The sequence below is a fragment of the Drosophila innubila genome, chromosome X, assembly GCF_004354385.1.
Source record: "Drosophila innubila isolate TH190305 chromosome X, UK_Dinn_1.0, whole genome shotgun sequence".
Taxonomy (NCBI): Eukaryota; Metazoa; Arthropoda; class Insecta; order Diptera; family Drosophilidae; genus Drosophila; species Drosophila innubila.
In genome coordinates, this window is record NC_047626.1 from 27,383,822 (window position 1) to 27,401,767 (window position 17,946).

General features: G+C 39.5%; 3 protein-coding genes across 3 annotated transcripts; 1 reads left to right on the top strand and 2 right to left on the bottom strand.

Moving 5' to 3' along the window:
• Window positions 1-8,766: 8,766 nt before the first annotated feature.
• Window positions 8,767-10,230, bottom strand: LOC117782686 (probable U3 small nucleolar RNA-associated protein 11). The gene is made up of 2 exons (XM_034619718.1): window positions 9,650-10,230; window positions 8,767-9,005 (listed from the first exon to the last, which is right to left on the bottom strand). The coding sequence occupies exons 1-2, from the start codon at window positions 10,130-10,132 to the stop codon at window positions 8,799-8,801; spliced, it is 690 nt and encodes a 229-aa protein (XP_034475609.1). The 5' UTR covers window positions 10,133-10,230; the 3' UTR covers window positions 8,767-8,798.
• Window positions 10,231-10,493: 263 nt separating this feature from the next.
• LOC117793594 (RNA cytidine acetyltransferase) lies at window positions 10,494-14,181 on the top strand. Its single transcript, XM_034633952.1, has 5 exons — window positions 10,494-10,858; window positions 10,919-11,366; window positions 11,428-12,697; window positions 12,762-13,518; window positions 13,990-14,181. The coding sequence occupies exons 1-5, from the start codon at window positions 10,656-10,658 to the stop codon at window positions 14,099-14,101; spliced, it is 2,790 nt and encodes a 929-aa protein (XP_034489843.1). The 5' UTR covers window positions 10,494-10,655; the 3' UTR covers window positions 14,102-14,181.
• Window positions 14,182-15,669: 1,488 nt separating this feature from the next.
• On the bottom strand, window positions 15,670-17,517 carry LOC117792870 (ribosome biogenesis protein NOP53). The gene is made up of 5 exons (XM_034633179.1): window positions 17,321-17,517; window positions 17,083-17,256; window positions 16,695-17,024; window positions 16,222-16,626; window positions 15,670-16,156 (listed from the first exon to the last, which is right to left on the bottom strand). Exons 1-5 carry the CDS (start codon window positions 17,446-17,448, stop codon window positions 15,757-15,759), a joined length of 1,437 nt encoding a protein of 478 aa, XP_034489070.1. The 5' UTR covers window positions 17,449-17,517; the 3' UTR covers window positions 15,670-15,756.
• Window positions 17,518-17,946: the final 429 nt, after the last annotated feature.

The window sequence follows — 17,946 nt, forward strand, 5'->3', positions numbered from 1 at the left end:
CCCGTTTCTTGCTCCCCAAAGAGCCAAAAATCCCCCCACGCAAAAACTGAAGCAAATATGAAAATATATGTGGGAATATAATGTTTTGTTCGAGTTATAGTTGTTTTTGTTTTTGTTGTAGTAGTAGTAGTAGTAGTTATTGTTGTTGTTGTTTTTATTGTTAGTGTTTTTGTTGTTGCTATATCGGTGAGTCCACAGCACGCCCTAATTTTTGGGCTTATTATTAACCAGCTCGCTTTGGTCCTTGTGTTCCGACCTGGTTCTCGTTTTGTTGCCGCCGTCGTCGTACACACTCCCCTCACCCTCCCCCTCCCCCTCCCCTTTGCCATGGCCCGTCCTTGTCGAATTGTAGGCGGGGATAGCGGTGTGGGCGTGGTCCCAGTTAACGGCAACAACATCTGTGAAGATGCTGCCAAACGCCGAAACGCCAGCATAATTATAATAATCATTTCATAATCATATTTTATTTTAGTTGTATGGAACGCCCGCTGCTCGCTGCTCGCTGCTCGAATTCCCCGCTACCCCGCTCGCCCCCTCTCCTCATACGTTTTACCCCTGCCCGTGGGCCCGCCCCTGGATTGTCCCAGCAGGTTTCCTCGCCTGTTTGCTGTTTGCTTTTCTCTTTGCATTTTTTTTTTTATTTTTATTTTGAAACAGTTGCCAAAAACATATAGAAGGAGTCGGAGTTGCAGGAGGAGGAGTTTTTGCCTGGCTGAAAGGGCAGGGTGGTGGCATGGACAGAAGGGCAGGCAACTGGAGAGAGCGACAGATGTGTTTCTCATTCGATTTTTAATATGCGGCCAATCTAACTGTAATTGGTTTGTTATTGTCTCCCGGCTATAGAAGCGATGCCTGCAAGGAAGCAAACCTCAGGAGACTTTTTCTGCATCGTTTCCCTGACTGTGTCTGGTGGTGGGGTGGGGTGGGGGTAAGGGGTGCCAGCAACCCCTCCCTCCCTCCCCTTGCCTTCCCCTTTACCGTACTGTCGGCGCTGTGTTCTCCCGCTGTGGTAAATATCTATCGTTTATTGTTATTGCTCTTGTTCGCTCTATTGTTTTCATTGTTCGTCCTTCGTCCTTCTGACAGTCGACCTGTCACCTCCTTCCCTCTCTCCCTCCTTCTCCTGCTCCTTGCCTTCTTGTTGCCGGTTAAATTTATGAAAAATGTTGTTCACACTTTCCTCTCGAAATATTCGTGTGCTGCTGCCAACACCCAGGGGTTAGGGTTGCCCTCAAGGGTGTTATGGGTTGTTGTTGTTGTTGTTGCTGTTGCTGTTGCAAGTTGGTGTACCAAATGGGTTACATGCTTGCACATGTTGTACTTCACCTGCTCTCCTCAACACCTCGGCAATTGCTTCTTGTTGTGTCGAGCACGCCAAAAACTAACAAAAACTAAAACAACTTTTCCCCAGGAAAACCAGGACGAGACCTTTGTGAAAACGCTTGGACAGATTTTAATAGGATCAAAGCTTGTGCTCGACACTGAAATGGATGCTTCTCACTTAAGCTCTTCGGACTGATACGACAAACGCTACAAGTTGATCGAATTATTCGAGTTAACAGTGTTGCCAAAGAAGACACTGAAAGACAAACAGTGTGACTAAATTGATTGAGAGCTAAATACAAACATATAGAATTATTAGAGTTGATCAGCAAAGCAGAATCGTTTAAAACTCTTCATATTTAAATAATTTTCATCTTAATTTGTTGGATTACTGTTAATAGAGATAATATTGAAAAATTCATTAAACTGCGCAACAAGAAAAATTCAAATCATTTTGAAAACTCCAACAATTGAATTGAAGTTCAAGCTCATTAGAACAGATTCAGCACTATATATTGCCAATGTGACCCAATTGTATTTGAATGTTTCTTTGATAATGATGAATTATTATTGATCAAATTATAAAGGAACAATTGTAGAAGAACAATCATAAGATTTTTAAAATCGTTAGAGGAGGAATTCAAAATGTTTTGAAATCTCGAGTATATCATGAGTTTAAAAATATCTTAGATATTGACATTGCACTATGGCATATTTCAGGAAAGTACGTGGCAAAAATCAATTTTCGCGTTGTTCCGTTTAGCAAAAATTTGAATGTGGTTCGATTAAGAATTGGCTCTAGTAATTTATACAGAAAGTTTTATATTTTTTAGTATTTTTTGAACAATTTCTGAAAGATAGAAAATATGCGTTTTAAGCGCAACTTTTGATCGGTATATCTTTCAATCGAGGTGAGGTTTGGTATCAAACTTATTTTATTCTTTAAACTGACTTATATTTAAAAGTAAATTGATAAGCAAAAAAAAATTTTTATTTAAAATTTTTGTTCAATAAACGTATAATTTTGGGGACTTTTACAAATATAGGTTGATTTTGACGTTTGTTTTTGATGCTGTGAATATTCAAGAAGAGGTTAAAAAAAAAACCATTTCCACAATTGTGCTCAGATTTTTCGTTTGAACTTAAATATACGCCATTTCCCATGCCACGCCTTCTCTTATTTTTTGGACCAAATTTTCTTTGAAGTGCTAAGAATATATATAAATATAATATTAGATCGATATCTCACCGGGCTCTTAAGTTACAGATTTGTGCCACCTAATTTCCTGAAATACGCCATAGTTATTAAAAAGAAACTGCGCAACAAATGGAATCGAAATGTTTGTTGAAATAATAATAATGTTAATAAAATATGTAAACTCAAAATTAATCAACTTACAACAGCAGAGAATTAAGCTTCTTAATATTAAAATGTATGATTTATGGCAGTGTGACCGTATTGGTATGTTCGATATAATTGCCACAAAAATATCCTGCAAAGCGTGAAAATAATTACAAATGAAGTTGATGAAATTTGCAGCTTAAAATTAGATATAATCAAAGGGAATATACGAAAGTTCTTGGCATCGTCTCAGTCACATTTTGTGGCCGAGGACCGCAAGGACAAAACTTAGAAAGCGTAACGAATGAATGTGGCATGCCCCAACGAATGCTACAAAAAAGGGTCAAATGTTGCTCAAATGAAGGGCGGAAATGAGAAGAAGAGATGAGGAGAGAAGGAGAGAAGGAAAAAAGGGAGACGGGGTGTCTAGCGGTTTTTGTGGGTGTGAGCATTAAACTCGTATGCAGTTTAAGCCTCGTCTCGGGACGCATCTGATAGTATCAGATTTGTCGGCCGTGCTATCGTCATTACTATCGCTATCGTTATCGTCTGACTGTGCCCAGGGTCTCTTCAATCTAAACGATTGATGGCAGCAGCAGCAACAGCAGCAGCCTGTCATGTCACCCTTCTCCTGCCCTTTCCCCCGCTCCCTGGCTTGGTGAGGAAATGATAAATTGCGCATTTGGGAGTTTTAAAGGTCAATTTAGGGGTTAGTCTGTGCGCCTGTCGTGGTTACAAACTGACTGACAGAACGACTCGTCATGGAGTGAGCCAAAAGAGGTTGAGCTAACTGGTAGAGGGTTTGACAGTAGGTAGAAACACAGGACTCAGAACATAGGACACACAGCCCATAAACAGCGACACTTCAAAGTTAACTCGCACAATAAAAAATACTTGTACGATTTCGCTCTCAAACATTTGTAGCACATTCGTAACCATTTGAAATGCAAAGTAAAAAAAACAGAATACCCACATTAAACAAAAGTGCGCCACTGTGGTGCGTCGTAAAGGGGTTGCACCACTCGAGTGCACCACTGGGCGGAAGAGGAAGAGGCATTTGCTTATAGGATTTCCCTGCGCCTGTTGACTTCTCGTTGGCGTTTATATTAATGGCCCAAGCGACTGGTGCGTACTTTTCCTGTTCACATCCTTTTTTTTATTTTTGGGATTCTCGTTAGACACGACTCGGGCTTTACCTGCGAGTATCACAGAGGTATAGAGAGAATAGCGAAGAGAGCGGAGACTAGGGAATGAAGTGCGTGTTCAGGTGAATGACTGTTGAATCAAATAAAATACGAGTTTTTAATTCAAATGTTGTTCATAAATTGACATCCCTAAAGAAGTGTTGGATTGAAATCACTTTACATTCTAGAAATAAATTTTAAAGTCTTCATTATCCCTATATTTGTATTGTCCACAAAAGGGACCATCACTTTTAATGGTTATTTAATGGCTTTTTATTTAAAAAAATAACAATTAATAGTTACTTGTATTATTATATAATTATTATATTTGATTTTTAATTTAATAGTCTGTTACAAGTCGTTCAAGTCATTTTTGAGGAATTAAATATAAGTCTGTAAAGACTTTTAACATTTGAAAACTTTTGAACAAAAGTCTTTGTGAAATAAAAATCAATAATAATAATTATTTTAAATTTTTTTAATCACAAATGCAATTGCATGTGATTTATAAAATCAAGTCTATAAATAACCATTAAGTGATATTTTTTTAAGTCTTAAATATAAGTTTATTGGCTGCTTGCAGAGATATTGAAAAAACAAAAATTTTGGTACATTCGAAACAATAATTTAACTTCTTTCTGTGGTTGATTTTTTTAGTTGATATTTTGATATAAGTATTCAAAATTCCATCAAATCACTGAAACGAAAATTTATTCAGCAAGATGTTATTCGGTAACTAAACATAAATACAAGTCCTTAAAAGAAAGTTTTCTTATCGCAAAGTAAAGCAAATTATATAGTTAATAATTGTAATTCATCTAGATGAATGGGAAAATGTTAGATATATACATTAGTTTTTTGAGATGCAGTATCTTGGAAATAGGATAAAATTTCATTTTTAACTTTAGTTATAAAAATCAATTATACTATAAATCTCATTTTGTGATAAAAAAAAAATTATTAATAATTTTTATTTAAAAATCATTATATAACATTAATTTAATTTAAATCGAAAAATAACTTTTATTTTTTATTTTATAATAATGATAAAAATTAAAAGATATTTAATGATTTAAAAAAAAAATTTTAAATGTAATTATTAATTTATAATTTGTATTTTTTCATCGAAAAATAAAAGTTATTTTTCAATATTTTTTATGAAAATCAACATATTAATTTTTATTTTATCATTTGTTTTTTAAGCTCATTACCGTTACGGACCCTGATCGTACATTAATATTTAATATAGTTTCGAAAGATTTAAATAAATTTCTGAATTCTTTTTATTAAGAAATATGAAAAAGTTAAAAGATATATTTGCTTTATATTTCTCCAGAAATGTGTGCACAAGATATTAAAATAAACGTAAATAAACAAAACTACTTTCAATGAACTAAAATTGTTACAAAAGAAAAAATTAACTACATAAGTATTTTATATTTCATATTATTACCAAATAATATTGATTTTTTGGTTTTAAATTAGATAGAATAATAAAAAAAAACCAAAAATTAAATTAATTTCGATTATTTATTAATATTGCAATGATTTAAGTGTTTATTGGATGTACTTCAGTACTACTACTTTACTACTTTAGTATGTTTAAAGTTTTATCAAAATAATTTGTATATAATTTAAATACGTTTTCAATAAAAATGTAAGATGATGAAATCATACATGTCGGTATTTATTTAGAATCCTTTCAAACTCTGTCTATTTAAAGTTAAATAAAGTCTTTGTTCACTGCCAAATCTTAAACAGATTTCATTAGTTGAACTCAAGTAAATTTTGGAATATTCTCTGATGTTGACCAAGGGGAATTCGGAATTGAGTATTCGGTGTTCGGCGTTTCCCGACGATTGTGTGAGAAATTTTTTGGTTTTGGTTTTGGGCTTTGTGTTCGTTTCCTGTCGCATTTCATTTAAAAATTCTCATGTCAAAAGCACACGATTAACGCGTGTCGGGGGCGGTGAAGCGGCGAATTAAGATATTTACGCTAACAAAACCATCGATTCTTAGTGAGAAACTGGGATGGTGATGGGAGATGGGAGATGGGAGATGGTAAACGGGAAAAGGGAGAGGGTGAGGGTGAGGGAAAGGAAACTGAAACTGGAGCTGACGTTGAGGCTGCAAGTTGTGTGGATTTTGTGTCCCTTTGGGCGGCGGCAGATCGCGATAAGAGAGCGAGAGAGAGAGATAGAGAAAGCTGTGATGGTAACCTGGTCTTTGACATCTCTCAGCGGCACGCGATTGTCAGAGTTGCGCTTATCACAGCAGCCAGGCAACATTTGGTGGCACGTGCGGTCACGTGACCGACGTTTTACACGTGCAACGTGCAACTCGCTGCTGTCGTTGTCTGATATGCTATGTCACGGATGCGGATGCGGATGCGGATGCGGATGTGGGCGTGGCAGCAGCCCACACTCACACTCACTCACACTCACACACACGCATACACGCACACACCTTTCGAAGTGGACAAGTGAACAGTTAGAGGTGGCATGCAACATGGAATTGGCAGCAGGCGGCAAATCTCATTTGCAAGCTAATTGCAGCCAGACTAACAAATGGCATCGAAATTTGCAATTTCTCTGAATACAGCGAGTAAATCAAAGGACAGACAATCAGAGAGAGGGAGAGGGGGAGAGAGGGAGAGGGAGAGTGGTAACTGATGGAACCACCATAAAAACATATGACACCATTTTGACGAGACACGTTTGGCACACGAAATTATGCATCAAATAGATTGCTGTGTTGACACTTAACCAAAGCGAGAGAGAGAGAGAGAGAGAGGGAGAGAGGGGAAGTGGTACTAATCGGACTTGTCATGTGCCCATCACAACAACTGCAGTTGAGGATCGAGGGTTGCGGGTTGCGGGTTGCGGGTTGCAGGTTTTACGGGTTGCGCCTCAAACAAAAGCCAATTGTCAAAATCAGAATCAAAATCTGCCTCAACAACTATAACAACAACAACGTCGAATCTTTTTTCTTTCCTCTATATTTTGTTTTTTAAATAGCTTCAATTGGGTTTGTAATTTGAAACTTGGCTCAGCAGGGTGGTTCGGTGGTTCAGTGGGTTGAGTTCAAATGGGATTGTGGTGGTGCTTGGATTCGATGTTCTACCAGTGTTATATGATTAGCAGCTAGACAGACCGAAACATGGCAATGACAGTCGGACAACGCCTAGATAAAACCCTCTATAATAATACAGTTATAACTGGCAATCAATAAAGTCGAATCACACATCAACAAAAACAGCCACAAATTAAAGATGAAAGAAATTTAACTAAATCACAGTGACTGTAACAATTGATTTTTTTTTCTTTTAATCCGAAAAATCATTCACCTATCGTAACCAAAAATATACCAAAAGGGCAATTCCACAATGATTTACAAAATTAATATTAATATTAATATATGAGTGTTAATTAAAAAATCATTATTATTGAGCAAAAATATTGAACTAAAAAAATAGTGATTATTCTTTTCATTTTTGTGCTCAAAAATAAGAATTATTTTTACTCAAATTGTAATTTTTACTTTTTACTGGCAAAATTTATATAAATTATAGTTTAAATAATCAATTCTTGACTTCAGGAAATGTAGGGAAAAGTGAAAATTACATTATTTTTGAAGATAAAATAATTTTTAAGGAATAATTATTATTTTATGAGCTCTATTTTTTTTTTCTTGCTCAAAAATTATTATTCTTGTTGTGAACTATAACTTATAATTAATCGTTATATTGCAAGTAAGTCAAGAAATATTAAAAATAATCAATTGTGGTGCTCACTTAACCCTAGCATCCTTGCATCCTTTAAAACGTTAATAGCGCCCTACGTTGCAACTCTGTCCAGTCTATTGTTTTTTGTACACATTTGGGCATTGTCTTTTTTATAAATTCTTTGACCAAATCGAATTGTGATTGCACCGTAAAGCGCTATTTACGTTTTAAAAATGGGCACATGTGCCATCTGCAAGGATGCTACGGTTAAGTGAACACCTCAAATATATAATTATTTTTATAAAAAAAATTAGTATAATGATCTGAAGCGCAGTGTGTGCCCATCTTTCAATTCAAATTTTTTAAATGCCAAATTAGGCACAAATTTTGCAGTTTATAGAATTCAAAATATTTGTAAATAATTTCTCAACTATACAAGCACAGCGTCATTGCAAAGCGCCCTCTGTTGTCATAATATGCAATCAAACTTATGAATATCGTAAGTTTCCACAGAATATGCAAGAAACTGGTTTTAGTCTTCGCTAATGTTATTGTTAAGTGGTTGACAACCAAATAATACGCAACATAACATTTTGAAACATGTTATACAAAACAAATTAGCGCCAATTTCAAACTAATATTTGAACAATCGTTTTATTTATGCAATACGAATAACTATTAATTAAACTATAAACTTTAAATTAATCAAACGTGATCATTAAAATGCAAGCTTTGACTTTCGTCACAGGGTTAAATTAAATATTTTATTTATTAAAACAACAATTAAAATGCCACCTTATTTTAATAAAATATGCATTTAAATTGAAGGTTCCCTAGCTTAAAATTTATACAAAAAATATTGAAACCAACGAGTCTTCTAATAACTGACGTAATTTTGGAAAAATACTCGATCCATTCTGATAGTGAACACAAAAATCATAAATGATCAAAGGATAAAGCAAAACTCGTCTTTTGAATATAATTGCAGTTCATTTGCATTTATTGTAATCTTTAAAAAGAGAACAAATTAATTTAATGAAATTAAAGTTATTCTTAATCAGATATTTTTTATAATAATCCTATAATTGGGTTCTCACAAAATGCACATATGTTGAACACTTTGTGGGGAATCAAGTAAAAATAATTGTATAGTAAATACTTACAAGCTTCAAATGTAAAAAAAAAAGAAAAACTGAGCTGAACTGAATTAATCTTCTAAGTACATTTATTTCTTGCGTTCGTAACGGAAACTATAAACGGGAGCGCTGTCTTTGGTTCCCTTCTTAATTTTTCGAGGCTTGAGTAGGCGTGGCTGTTTGAGGGCATACTTCATCTCCAGCTTCCTCTTTACAATGCTCAGTTCACGTTCCCGTTGTTCGCGTTTCTTTAATTCATTGAGAAGCTGCTGCTTCTGACTGTTAACTGTCGTTCCCTGGAATATTGAAAATAGATAACAGATTAATCGTTGCAAATGTGCATTGTAAATATACAGTTAGTCAAGTAATAGGATAACAAAAATCACAGATATTTAGCAGGAAAATATTACTCAGAATACGAAAATTCGAAAGAAAATATTGGGAAAACAAAACTAGGAATCCAAAATTAGGAAACCAAAATTAGGAATACAAAAATTAGGAAAAAAAATGGGGAAGAACTAAATAAAGAAATAAAAAAATGGAAAAACAAAAATTAGGATAAAAAAAAATTGGAATACAAAATTTAGGAAAAGCCAAAATCAAAAATATTTTAACTTTTTCCTATTAGCAAAAATATATAACATTTTGTTGAACCATCTGTCTGAAAATCAATAGGGTCTACATATAAATATTGTGAGCCACTTTGTTTTAAAATTCAATGCATTCTTTATTTTTTTTTTCGACGTTCGATTCGAGTAACGATGTTTGATCTTGTTCATCTTGCTCTTTCGTTGTGTAGTTTAAAAATTTTAATATTAAATTAAATATATCAGTTGGGATAATAATGTAATAAATTATGTATCCACTGTAGGTGAATTTGATTGCTTGTCGGAATAATAACTTGACCCACTGTACATTAGTATATGTATCTCGCTCTTACCTCGGTTTCAGCTGCTTCGACACGTTCGCCCAATGTCTTGGGTGCCACTGGCTGTCTGACTCCCGCCTCGTCGAAGGTGAAGCGCTTGTTGTGACCCGTTGTGGCATCCACATCCACAATTGAGGCACGCAGTCGATCCAGTTTGCGTCGCTCCACTGTCAATTTCATGATCACGTATTTGAGATCCTGCGTCTCCATGAGGGCCAACTGCTCGGGTGTGTGCTCATCCTTCTCCTCCTTTTCATGGTGCACATCTTCGGAGAGCTTGGAGTTGACCATGTGATGGTAGAACTCATCGGGATTCTTGTTGAGTGCCCGTTTGTGCAGCACCTTCAATGTTTTCTCCTTGCGTTGCGCATCGAGTGCGCGCTTTTTGTAGTCCTTCTTCTTCTCGAGCAACCCCAGATGCTGGCGGGACTCGGGTTGATGGCGCTCCCGGTGCACCTTTTGGTTGCTTTTTGAAGCCTTCTTCCAAGACGACATTTTGTCAAATGTATTTGAAAATAAAATCAATCAAGAACTAATTTATAAATTAAAACGTGCTGCACTCGCAGCTGAGAACAGCGATCAGTGCTGCCAGCTTGTTAAAAAACAAATAGTTGAACATATGGCAGCATCACCAACGCGCGTGCGGTTTAAAAATTGACGAATGAGCGCGAAAGTCGACCGCCCCGTATTTTTCCACTGCTGTCAACCTTTAAAGAGGAAAAATAGCTGTTACCAGCCAGAAAGCATCCGACAAATAGATAAAAGTGCGATTTAATATAAATAGCCCTGAACCCAAAAGCGGTGTGGCAAATATCGCTAATTTTTTTCTGTGATTCAAGGCTGCCACACCGTTTTTAGATTTGAAGGCTGCCAGCTTGTTGTATGTTGCGATGTGACTATAAACACAAGTTGGCAGCACTGAACTGGTACACATGTGCGTTTGAACTGCAAAACGAGAACTGCATAAAATAAACGTTATTCATTCGTCAAGTGGCAACTAGAAACATTGTGAATTAAAATGGTTAAAAAGAAAATAGATAATCGCATACGCGTAATGATTGAGAATGGAGTAAAGCTGGGCCACCGCACCATGTTCATCATCATCGGCGACAAGGCGCGCGATCAAGTCCCAATTCTCTATGACATTCTGACCAAGTCGACGGTCAAGGCTCGTCCGACGGTTCTCTGGTGCTACAAAAACAAGGATGAGGCTATTTCCAAGTGAGTAGTAGATATTGATTCGCCCCCTCAAACTGTTTGTTAAACACATTTCGATTGTAGTCACGGCAAGAAGCGGGCCAAGAAAATCGCCGCTGGAAAAGTGGATGTGAATGAGGCGGATTTGTTTGATTCGTTCCGTGTGGCGACCACAATCCATGGTCGCTACTACGATGAGACACATGCCATACTGGGTCGCACATATGGCGTCTGTGTGCTGCAGGACTTTGAGGCATTGACACCAAATCTTCTAGCACGCACTGTGGAAACCGTCGAGGGAGGAGGCTTAATTATACTCCTCCTGAAGACGCTGCAGTCCCTGAAGCAGCTGTATACCATGAGCATGGATGTGCACAAGCGTTTCCGTACCGAGGCTCATCAGACGGTCACTTGTCGATTCAACGAACGTCTGATACTCTCACTGGCGGATTGCAAGCGCTGCCTGGTGGTCAACGATGATTTGACCGTGTTGCCGCTCAGCTCCAAAACCATCAATGTGGAGCCAGTGAATGTATGTCTTCCAATCACTCCGCATCTTCTTACATTTGTCTTAATTCACGTGATTTTTACAGCCCGGCAGCATTGGCAAGTCGGAGAACGAGAGCAGCCTGAAAGAGCTGAAGGAAAGCCTGTTGAATGCCCAACCAGCTGGTGCTCTGGTCAATCTCTGCAAGACCTATGACCAGGGCAATGCAGTGGCCCAGTTTATTGAGGCCCTGGTGGATAAGCAACTGAAGCCACCGATTTCATTGACCGCCGCACGTGGACGCGGCAAATCCGCCGCTATGGGTCTGTCCATAGCTGCCGCCGTGGCCTTCAACTATGTGAATGTGTATGTAACATCGCCACATCCCGAGAATTTGATCACACTCTTTGAGTTCGTGCTGAAGGGCTTCGATGCACTGGAGTATCAGGAACATGCCGACTACACAATCATTCGCAGCACCAATCCCGACTACAAGAAGGCCATCATCCGCATCAACATCACCCGGAGTAGCCGACAGACCATACAGTATATTGCTCCCAATGATACGCATCTGTTGAACGCCGCCGATCTGCTGCTGATCGATGAGGCGGCTGCCATTCCCCTGCCGCTCGTCAAGAAGATGATGGGTCCCTATTTGATCTTTATGGCCAGCACGATCAATGGCTACGAGGGCACTGGACGCTCCCTCAGCTTGAAGCTCATCTCGCAGCTGCAGAAGGAGAACAATGCACGTCCCCCACTTAAGCTGGATGAATCGATTCGTTACCAATCCAACGATGACATCGAGCGTTGGCTAATCAATCTCCTCTGCCTGGACGCCAGCAGTGTGCCGGCGATTAGCTCGGGTTGCCCCACTCCCGATGCCTGTGAGCTGTATTACATCGATCGCGATGCTCTGTTCTCGTACCACAAGGCGGCCGAAAGCTTCCTGCATCGCTTGGTGTCCATCTATGTGTCCTCGCATTACAAGAACACTCCCAACGATCTGCAGATGATGAGCGATGCACCTGCCCATCATTTGTTCTGCCTGCTGGGTCCGGTACAGACCATGGATCAGCTGCCCGAGATTCTTGTAGTTGTTCAGGTCGCGCTCGAGGGTCAAATCTCAGCACAGAGCATCAGCGAGTCTCTGGGACGCGGCAAGAAAGCTGCCGGCGACCTCATACCCTGGAACATTGCCGAGCAGTTCGGAGATCGCGGATTCCCCAAGATCTCCGGTGTGAGGATCGTGCGCGTGGCAACTCATCCCAATTACCAGCGCATGGGATACGGCAAGCGGGCCATTCAGTTGCTCAAGGATTACTATGGGCAACGGCATGCCAAGCTGGATGATGTCAGTTTCAAACCCAACCAAGGTGAGTCATCCCATGGGATTGATTTTAAACCTCTTGCTTTGACTGTGCTTTGAACTCCTTTTAGCTGGCATTGAGGAAGTGGAGGAGGAGGAGCTGAGTCTGCTCAAGGAACAGATACGACCACGCAGTCGAGTTCCAATTCTGCTGCAGCGTCTGCATGAACGTGCACCGGAACCGGTTGAATACATTGGCACCTCCTACGGCCTTACCGCGGATCTACTCAAATTCTGGAAGAGCGCCGGCTTTGTGCCCGTCTATCTAAGCCAAAAGTCCAACGAGCTGACCGCCGAGCACACGTGCATCATGCTGCACATGCTGGAGTTGCGAGATCATAACTGGCTGCCACTCTACTATCAGGATTTCCGAAGACGCGTCCTCAAGCTGATGGGCAAAACATTCAGGGAGTTTGACACGAAACTCTGCCTGTCGCTGTTGAAGAACAAGTCGGTGGAGGATGGGAAATGCCAGCTGGACAAGAGTATCCTTGACGCATACTTTCTACCCCACGACCTGCAGCGACTGGAGAGCTATTGCCGCCAGCAATCAGAGTTTCGTCTGATTCTCGATCTGCTCCAGGACACAAGCTGTATTCCAGGGTGGCCGCTCAATCGGAGTGGCTACGAATCTGCCAATGAGCTGCCGCGTGGCGAGAAACTGAAGCCGCTGTCCCTGTCCCTCGACAAGGAGCTGGAGAAGACGGCCCACAAGATAACCAAGCAGCAGCAAAAGGAACTGGAGCGTCTCATCGCCGAGGCGCAGGACGAGGCGCCTCCCGAGAACTTGTCTCTGCAGGAATTGAGCGAAGCAAACAGTTCCATGAGGTAAGGTATTTGTCACCTCTCTCTCACTCTGTCTCTCTCTCTCTCCCTCACTTTTAATCTTTGTTTGTCTCTCTCTTGGCCATGGAATTGATGAATTGGCCACTTTGTAGTTAGACTTTGCTATTTGCGGCAATGTTATAAGCCAGAAATCAGACTATTTTAAAAATTTTGACATACTGAGAGAAAGTCAAATATATTCTCTGTCAAATATGTTTTAAGGGCGTTAAATAGTTGAAATAATTAATTAAAGAAATACTCAGTTTATATTCGGTATTGTTATAAGATACAAAGAAAATTTTATATATTATATTCAAATATTCAATCTGCATTTTCATATTATAAACAAAATTGACAGTTACTCTTTTTAGTTATTTCGTTACATATTTTAAAATCAAAATATATTGAAATCACTTGATCTTCTGACATTAATGTGCTACTTTATCTGACAACATGCTTTTTTAAATTTTGCAGTGGAATAGGAAATTCTAAGCGACAACCTGGAGGCAAATTCAAAAAGAGGAGATTGGAGGAGGAAAATCAGAAAAAGACGAAGAAACGAGCCGGAAACAAATCTCTGATTTAGTTCTTCCATTTCTTTTTAGCTTGTTTTATATAAGTTTTCGTAATAATAAAAAAAAAGAATCGACGTAGACTAAATTTTAATAATGCCCTTTTTGATTTTGAGTAGGGGTGATAGAAGACATTCCTATAGAAAGCCTGGGTCAAATTAAAACAAATAAAATACCCTGTGCCTAGACTCTTACATGCCGTTCGGTACGCCGCAGATTTGATGCCCTTGCAGAACTCAGTATTACATTTTCGACTGATTTTTCAGAAGAAAACTACATAATATAGTGGACCGATTTGAACCAAATAAAACCAGTTTATCTCCAAAAACAAATATGTACGTTTTTTGTATTATAACTTGAGACCAATCGTTTATGTGGCAGCTATATGATATAGTGCTCCGATCCAAAAATAAAAACAAACTGGATCTGCGTATGATATCCAGGAACCAACATATCAAATTTGATGTATCTATCTCTTATAGTCATAAGACTTTACGGTGTTGTAGTTTTATTTAAAAAATTTGAAAATAAACTTGATCTGCCGGACATTATAAGGAGTCAAAATTCCAAATTTGGTGCTATTAGCTCTTACCATCTCTGAGATCTATCGTTCACACGGACATACGCACATGGCTATTATGGACTCGGATAATGATGCTGATCAAGTATATATTTACTTTATCTACCACACCTCCTCCCTGTTACATACTTTTCACAAACTAAATCAGGGGTGCCACAGAAAACAAAACCAACCGAAAGTCTCCCAGAAATGTATGGAGTTTTGGGAGATTTCGGTTGGATTCGCGTTCTGTGGCGTTCTGAACATGGGCAATTCTCTAATGTCGAATGCGACATTTGTACGCATTCAAAGTAAAAAAAAAAAATACGCGAAAACATTTTTTGAATTTTGACAAAAGGCAAGACTTATGGATATTGATTAGAACTATAATTTTCAGTAATGCTTCGATTTCAAGAAAATTACAAAACAGAAGTCGTTTTCGAAAGCTGAGGAAATATTCGAATGTGATTAATAGAAGAATGTTATGCATTGATGCATCTTAATAATGTCTTTTATTTGATTCGAAAAATATTAAGTAGTTTATTTGTTCCGCCATGTCTTTTATGATTTTGTTTACTTCGTATGAATTATATATTCACTTTTTTAGTCCCTAAAAAGCTTTATTACTAGGTTTGAATTGTTCTCTTTGCATTTTAATTGCCTTTTTGCCAAACAATTATTATAATACAAACACTCCATTTTGGAAGCCACCTTGGCAAAACAGGCAAAAATAATTCAATTAATCTATTCGGTATGCTCATTCTAGTTGACTTATATATAGTATGTGTTAATTGTTTAAATTAGTAACTCAAATTTTTTCCGGGTGAAAATTTGTCAAGATGTGAGCTTTTGAGCAGTTGTAAGTTTTTGGCTACGGTTGACATTTCTGTGGAATTGCCCATATACTTTATGGGGTCTGCCACGCCTCATTCTGCCTGTTACATACTTTTCACAAACTTAATATACCCGCACAGGGTATAAAAGAGAAGAAAAATCAGAAAAGGACGAAAAAACGAGTCGGTATAAAATCTCCGATTTAGTTGATCTATTTTTATAGCTTGTTTTATATCAGTTTGTGTAATAATAAAAGGAGAATAGAATCGACCTAGACTAAATTTGGATGGTGTCCTTGTTGGCCTTGGCCTTGGCAGCGGCCGCCTTGCGTTGATCGCGCAGATCCTGATAGCTGACGCCGGCATCCTTGTGGGAGTTGCGTGGAAAACGCTTCACCTTTGACCTCTTGTGTGTGCCGGCCACAGTTGTGGGCAGAATGTTGCGCTTCTGGAGCAGCTTGAAGCGATCTGTGAGCAGATTACTCTCCGTCTTCACATTGCGCAGATTGCCGGCCAAATCCTCTGGCATATTGACATCCAAATCCGGCTCCTCGAACTTGTGGCGACCCAAACGCTTTGGCTCGAACTTTTTGCGCTCCGCCTTCGCCTTGCGATGTTTCTTCAGCTCGTTGAGCTCCTCGGCCTCCTCTTTTACCTCGGCACGTATGGACTTGATTCTGCACAGGGGGAAAGCATTATTATAGACTATCCAACAATCCGTTTTGGTTGTCGTTAGACTCACCTGATCAGATCTGCGGTCTGTTTCTTGAGCGCCTTTTTGGCCTCGTGAATACGCTGGAGTTCCTTTTGCTTGAGCTCCTTGTTGCGTGCCTGTTTGCTCTTCTTCTTATTCTCCACAGGAGCATTGACTGTTTGATAAGCCGTCGACTGCTTCTGATCCTCTTCAGGCTGCTCCTCCTCAGCCTCTGCCTCTCCCTCCTGCTGAATGCCCTCGCTCATTTCCAAAATTCGACGCTTGTCGCGCTCCTCGGGCGTCACCTTGCTAAACATGCTGGTGGTGACGCGCTTCAGATGCTGCTCCTTCTTAATGACACCCTCCTCGTGCTGCACAACCTGCGCCAACAGATCCTGATGCGCCTGCAGCGAGGGATTGTAACTCATGCCCGGATGCGGAGGCTCAAACTTTCTACATTTACAAAATATAAAAGAAATATAAGTTTCCACAAGTTGCCCTCGATTGACAGTTGAACGTACTTGGCCTTGGTTGTCTTATGATGGAGACTGGAGTGCGTTTTGACCACCTTGCGACCCACGTTGCCGGCAATATGCACAGCCAGATCGCGACTGACCCAACCCTTTTCATCCTTGAGGCCGGGTATTTTATCGCGAAAGTCCTCCTCGACCCAAACATCTTTGTCAGCTGGAGCACCACGCCTGCGACCTTTCTCCTGATCCGCCAGGCGACTGTCCAGCTTTTCGTAGTAACGTGCCCGATCGCTGTTGGCCTGACGATGACGCCCCTTGGTGGGATTGCAGACCTCCAGTTCAATGTTGCGTCCGTTTTTCTTCTGATTCACATGATTACTGTTGAGCACTCACATAGTTAGATATAGTGAGGATAGTTATTACCACATGGACTTACCGCTTCACAATGGGATCCTGCACCTTGGATGTGTTCTCTAGTGCCTGATATGTGCGCATGGGCTTCAGGGCATTCAATTTGCGCTTCTGCCTTATGGTCAGCAGCACGGGTGCAGGCTTGAGTGGCGACGAGTCCACCACAAACAGATCCTCATCCTTCTTGTCTGTAAAGGTGCTGCAAGTGTTGCGTTTTTGAATTTGTTGTCTGTCGACCGCATTGTTTACAAACTTCGACTCACCCAATACGCTCCTCTTGACGCTGATCCTCTAGAAACTGTTCGACATCTTGTATGTCGGTCTTGCGCCAGGCGGATTTGTTCTTCTTTGAAATGCGCTTTTTCTTAATCGCAGAGTCCAGCGCGGCCATGGCGCTTCAAAACAGATAAAAATAAAACAAAAAAGAATCCAAATTCAACACGTGCAAACTGCTGGCGTTATACAGCACTGAAAATAGTTTACACACTGTAAGTTGATGTTAAGCGACTGTTAGGTCAGCTGTTATGGCGGCCATACACGCCGCAATCAATTGCCAATCGTAGGAACGAATGAACGTTCACAATGCTTACCAGGTCTACCATTTTCCCGTTAAATCTGGCCTTTTTGGATGGCCAACTTCGGGAAAATTTTTAAAATTGAGTGAAGCGGGCATTCTGGATTTTTTAGATTTGTGTTTTGCTTTTGTTGTTTAGTTTTACATAAAAATTTCTAGCAAATTGTCATCACTATCTTTTGATAATTGAAATAAGCTAAGCAAAGATATCGGGAATATCTGGCTGGAAAGCATCCGAAATAGCTAAGATACTAGCCAAATGTGCGCGGCCACATTGATAAATTGGTGGCAGCCTTTCGACCGGGTGGCAGCCCT

Bases quoted from the DNA above. Each gene is read 5' to 3' on its own strand.
- LOC117782686 (XM_034619718.1), bottom strand. From the start codon at position 10,132: ATGTCGTCTTGGAAGAAGGCTTCAAAAAGCAACCAAAAGGTGCACCGG. The intron at 9,006-9,649 runs GTAAGAGCGAGA...TCAATATTCCAG, and splicing joins TCGAAGCAGCTGAAACCGAG to GGAACGACAGTTAACAGTCA.
- LOC117793594 (XM_034633952.1), top strand. From the start codon at position 10,656: ATGGTTAAAAAGAAAATAGATAATCGCATACGCGTAATGATTGAGAAT. The intron at 12,698-12,761 runs GTGAGTCATCCC...AACTCCTTTTAG, and splicing joins CAGTTTCAAACCCAACCAAG to CTGGCATTGAGGAAGTGGAG. The intron at 13,519-13,989 runs GTAAGGTATTTG...TAAATTTTGCAG, and splicing joins GAAGCAAACAGTTCCATGAG to TGGAATAGGAAATTCTAAGC.
- LOC117792870 (XM_034633179.1), bottom strand. From the start codon at position 17,448: ATGGCCGCGCTGGACTCTGCGATTAAGAAAAAGCGCATTTCAAAGAAG. The intron at 17,025-17,082 runs GTAAGTCCATGT...AGTGCTCAACAG, and splicing joins CAGGATCCCATTGTGAAGCG to TAATCATGTGAATCAGAAGA. The intron at 16,627-16,694 runs GTACGTTCAACT...TTGTAAATGTAG, and splicing joins CATAAGACAACCAAGGCCAA to AAAGTTTGAGCCTCCGCATC.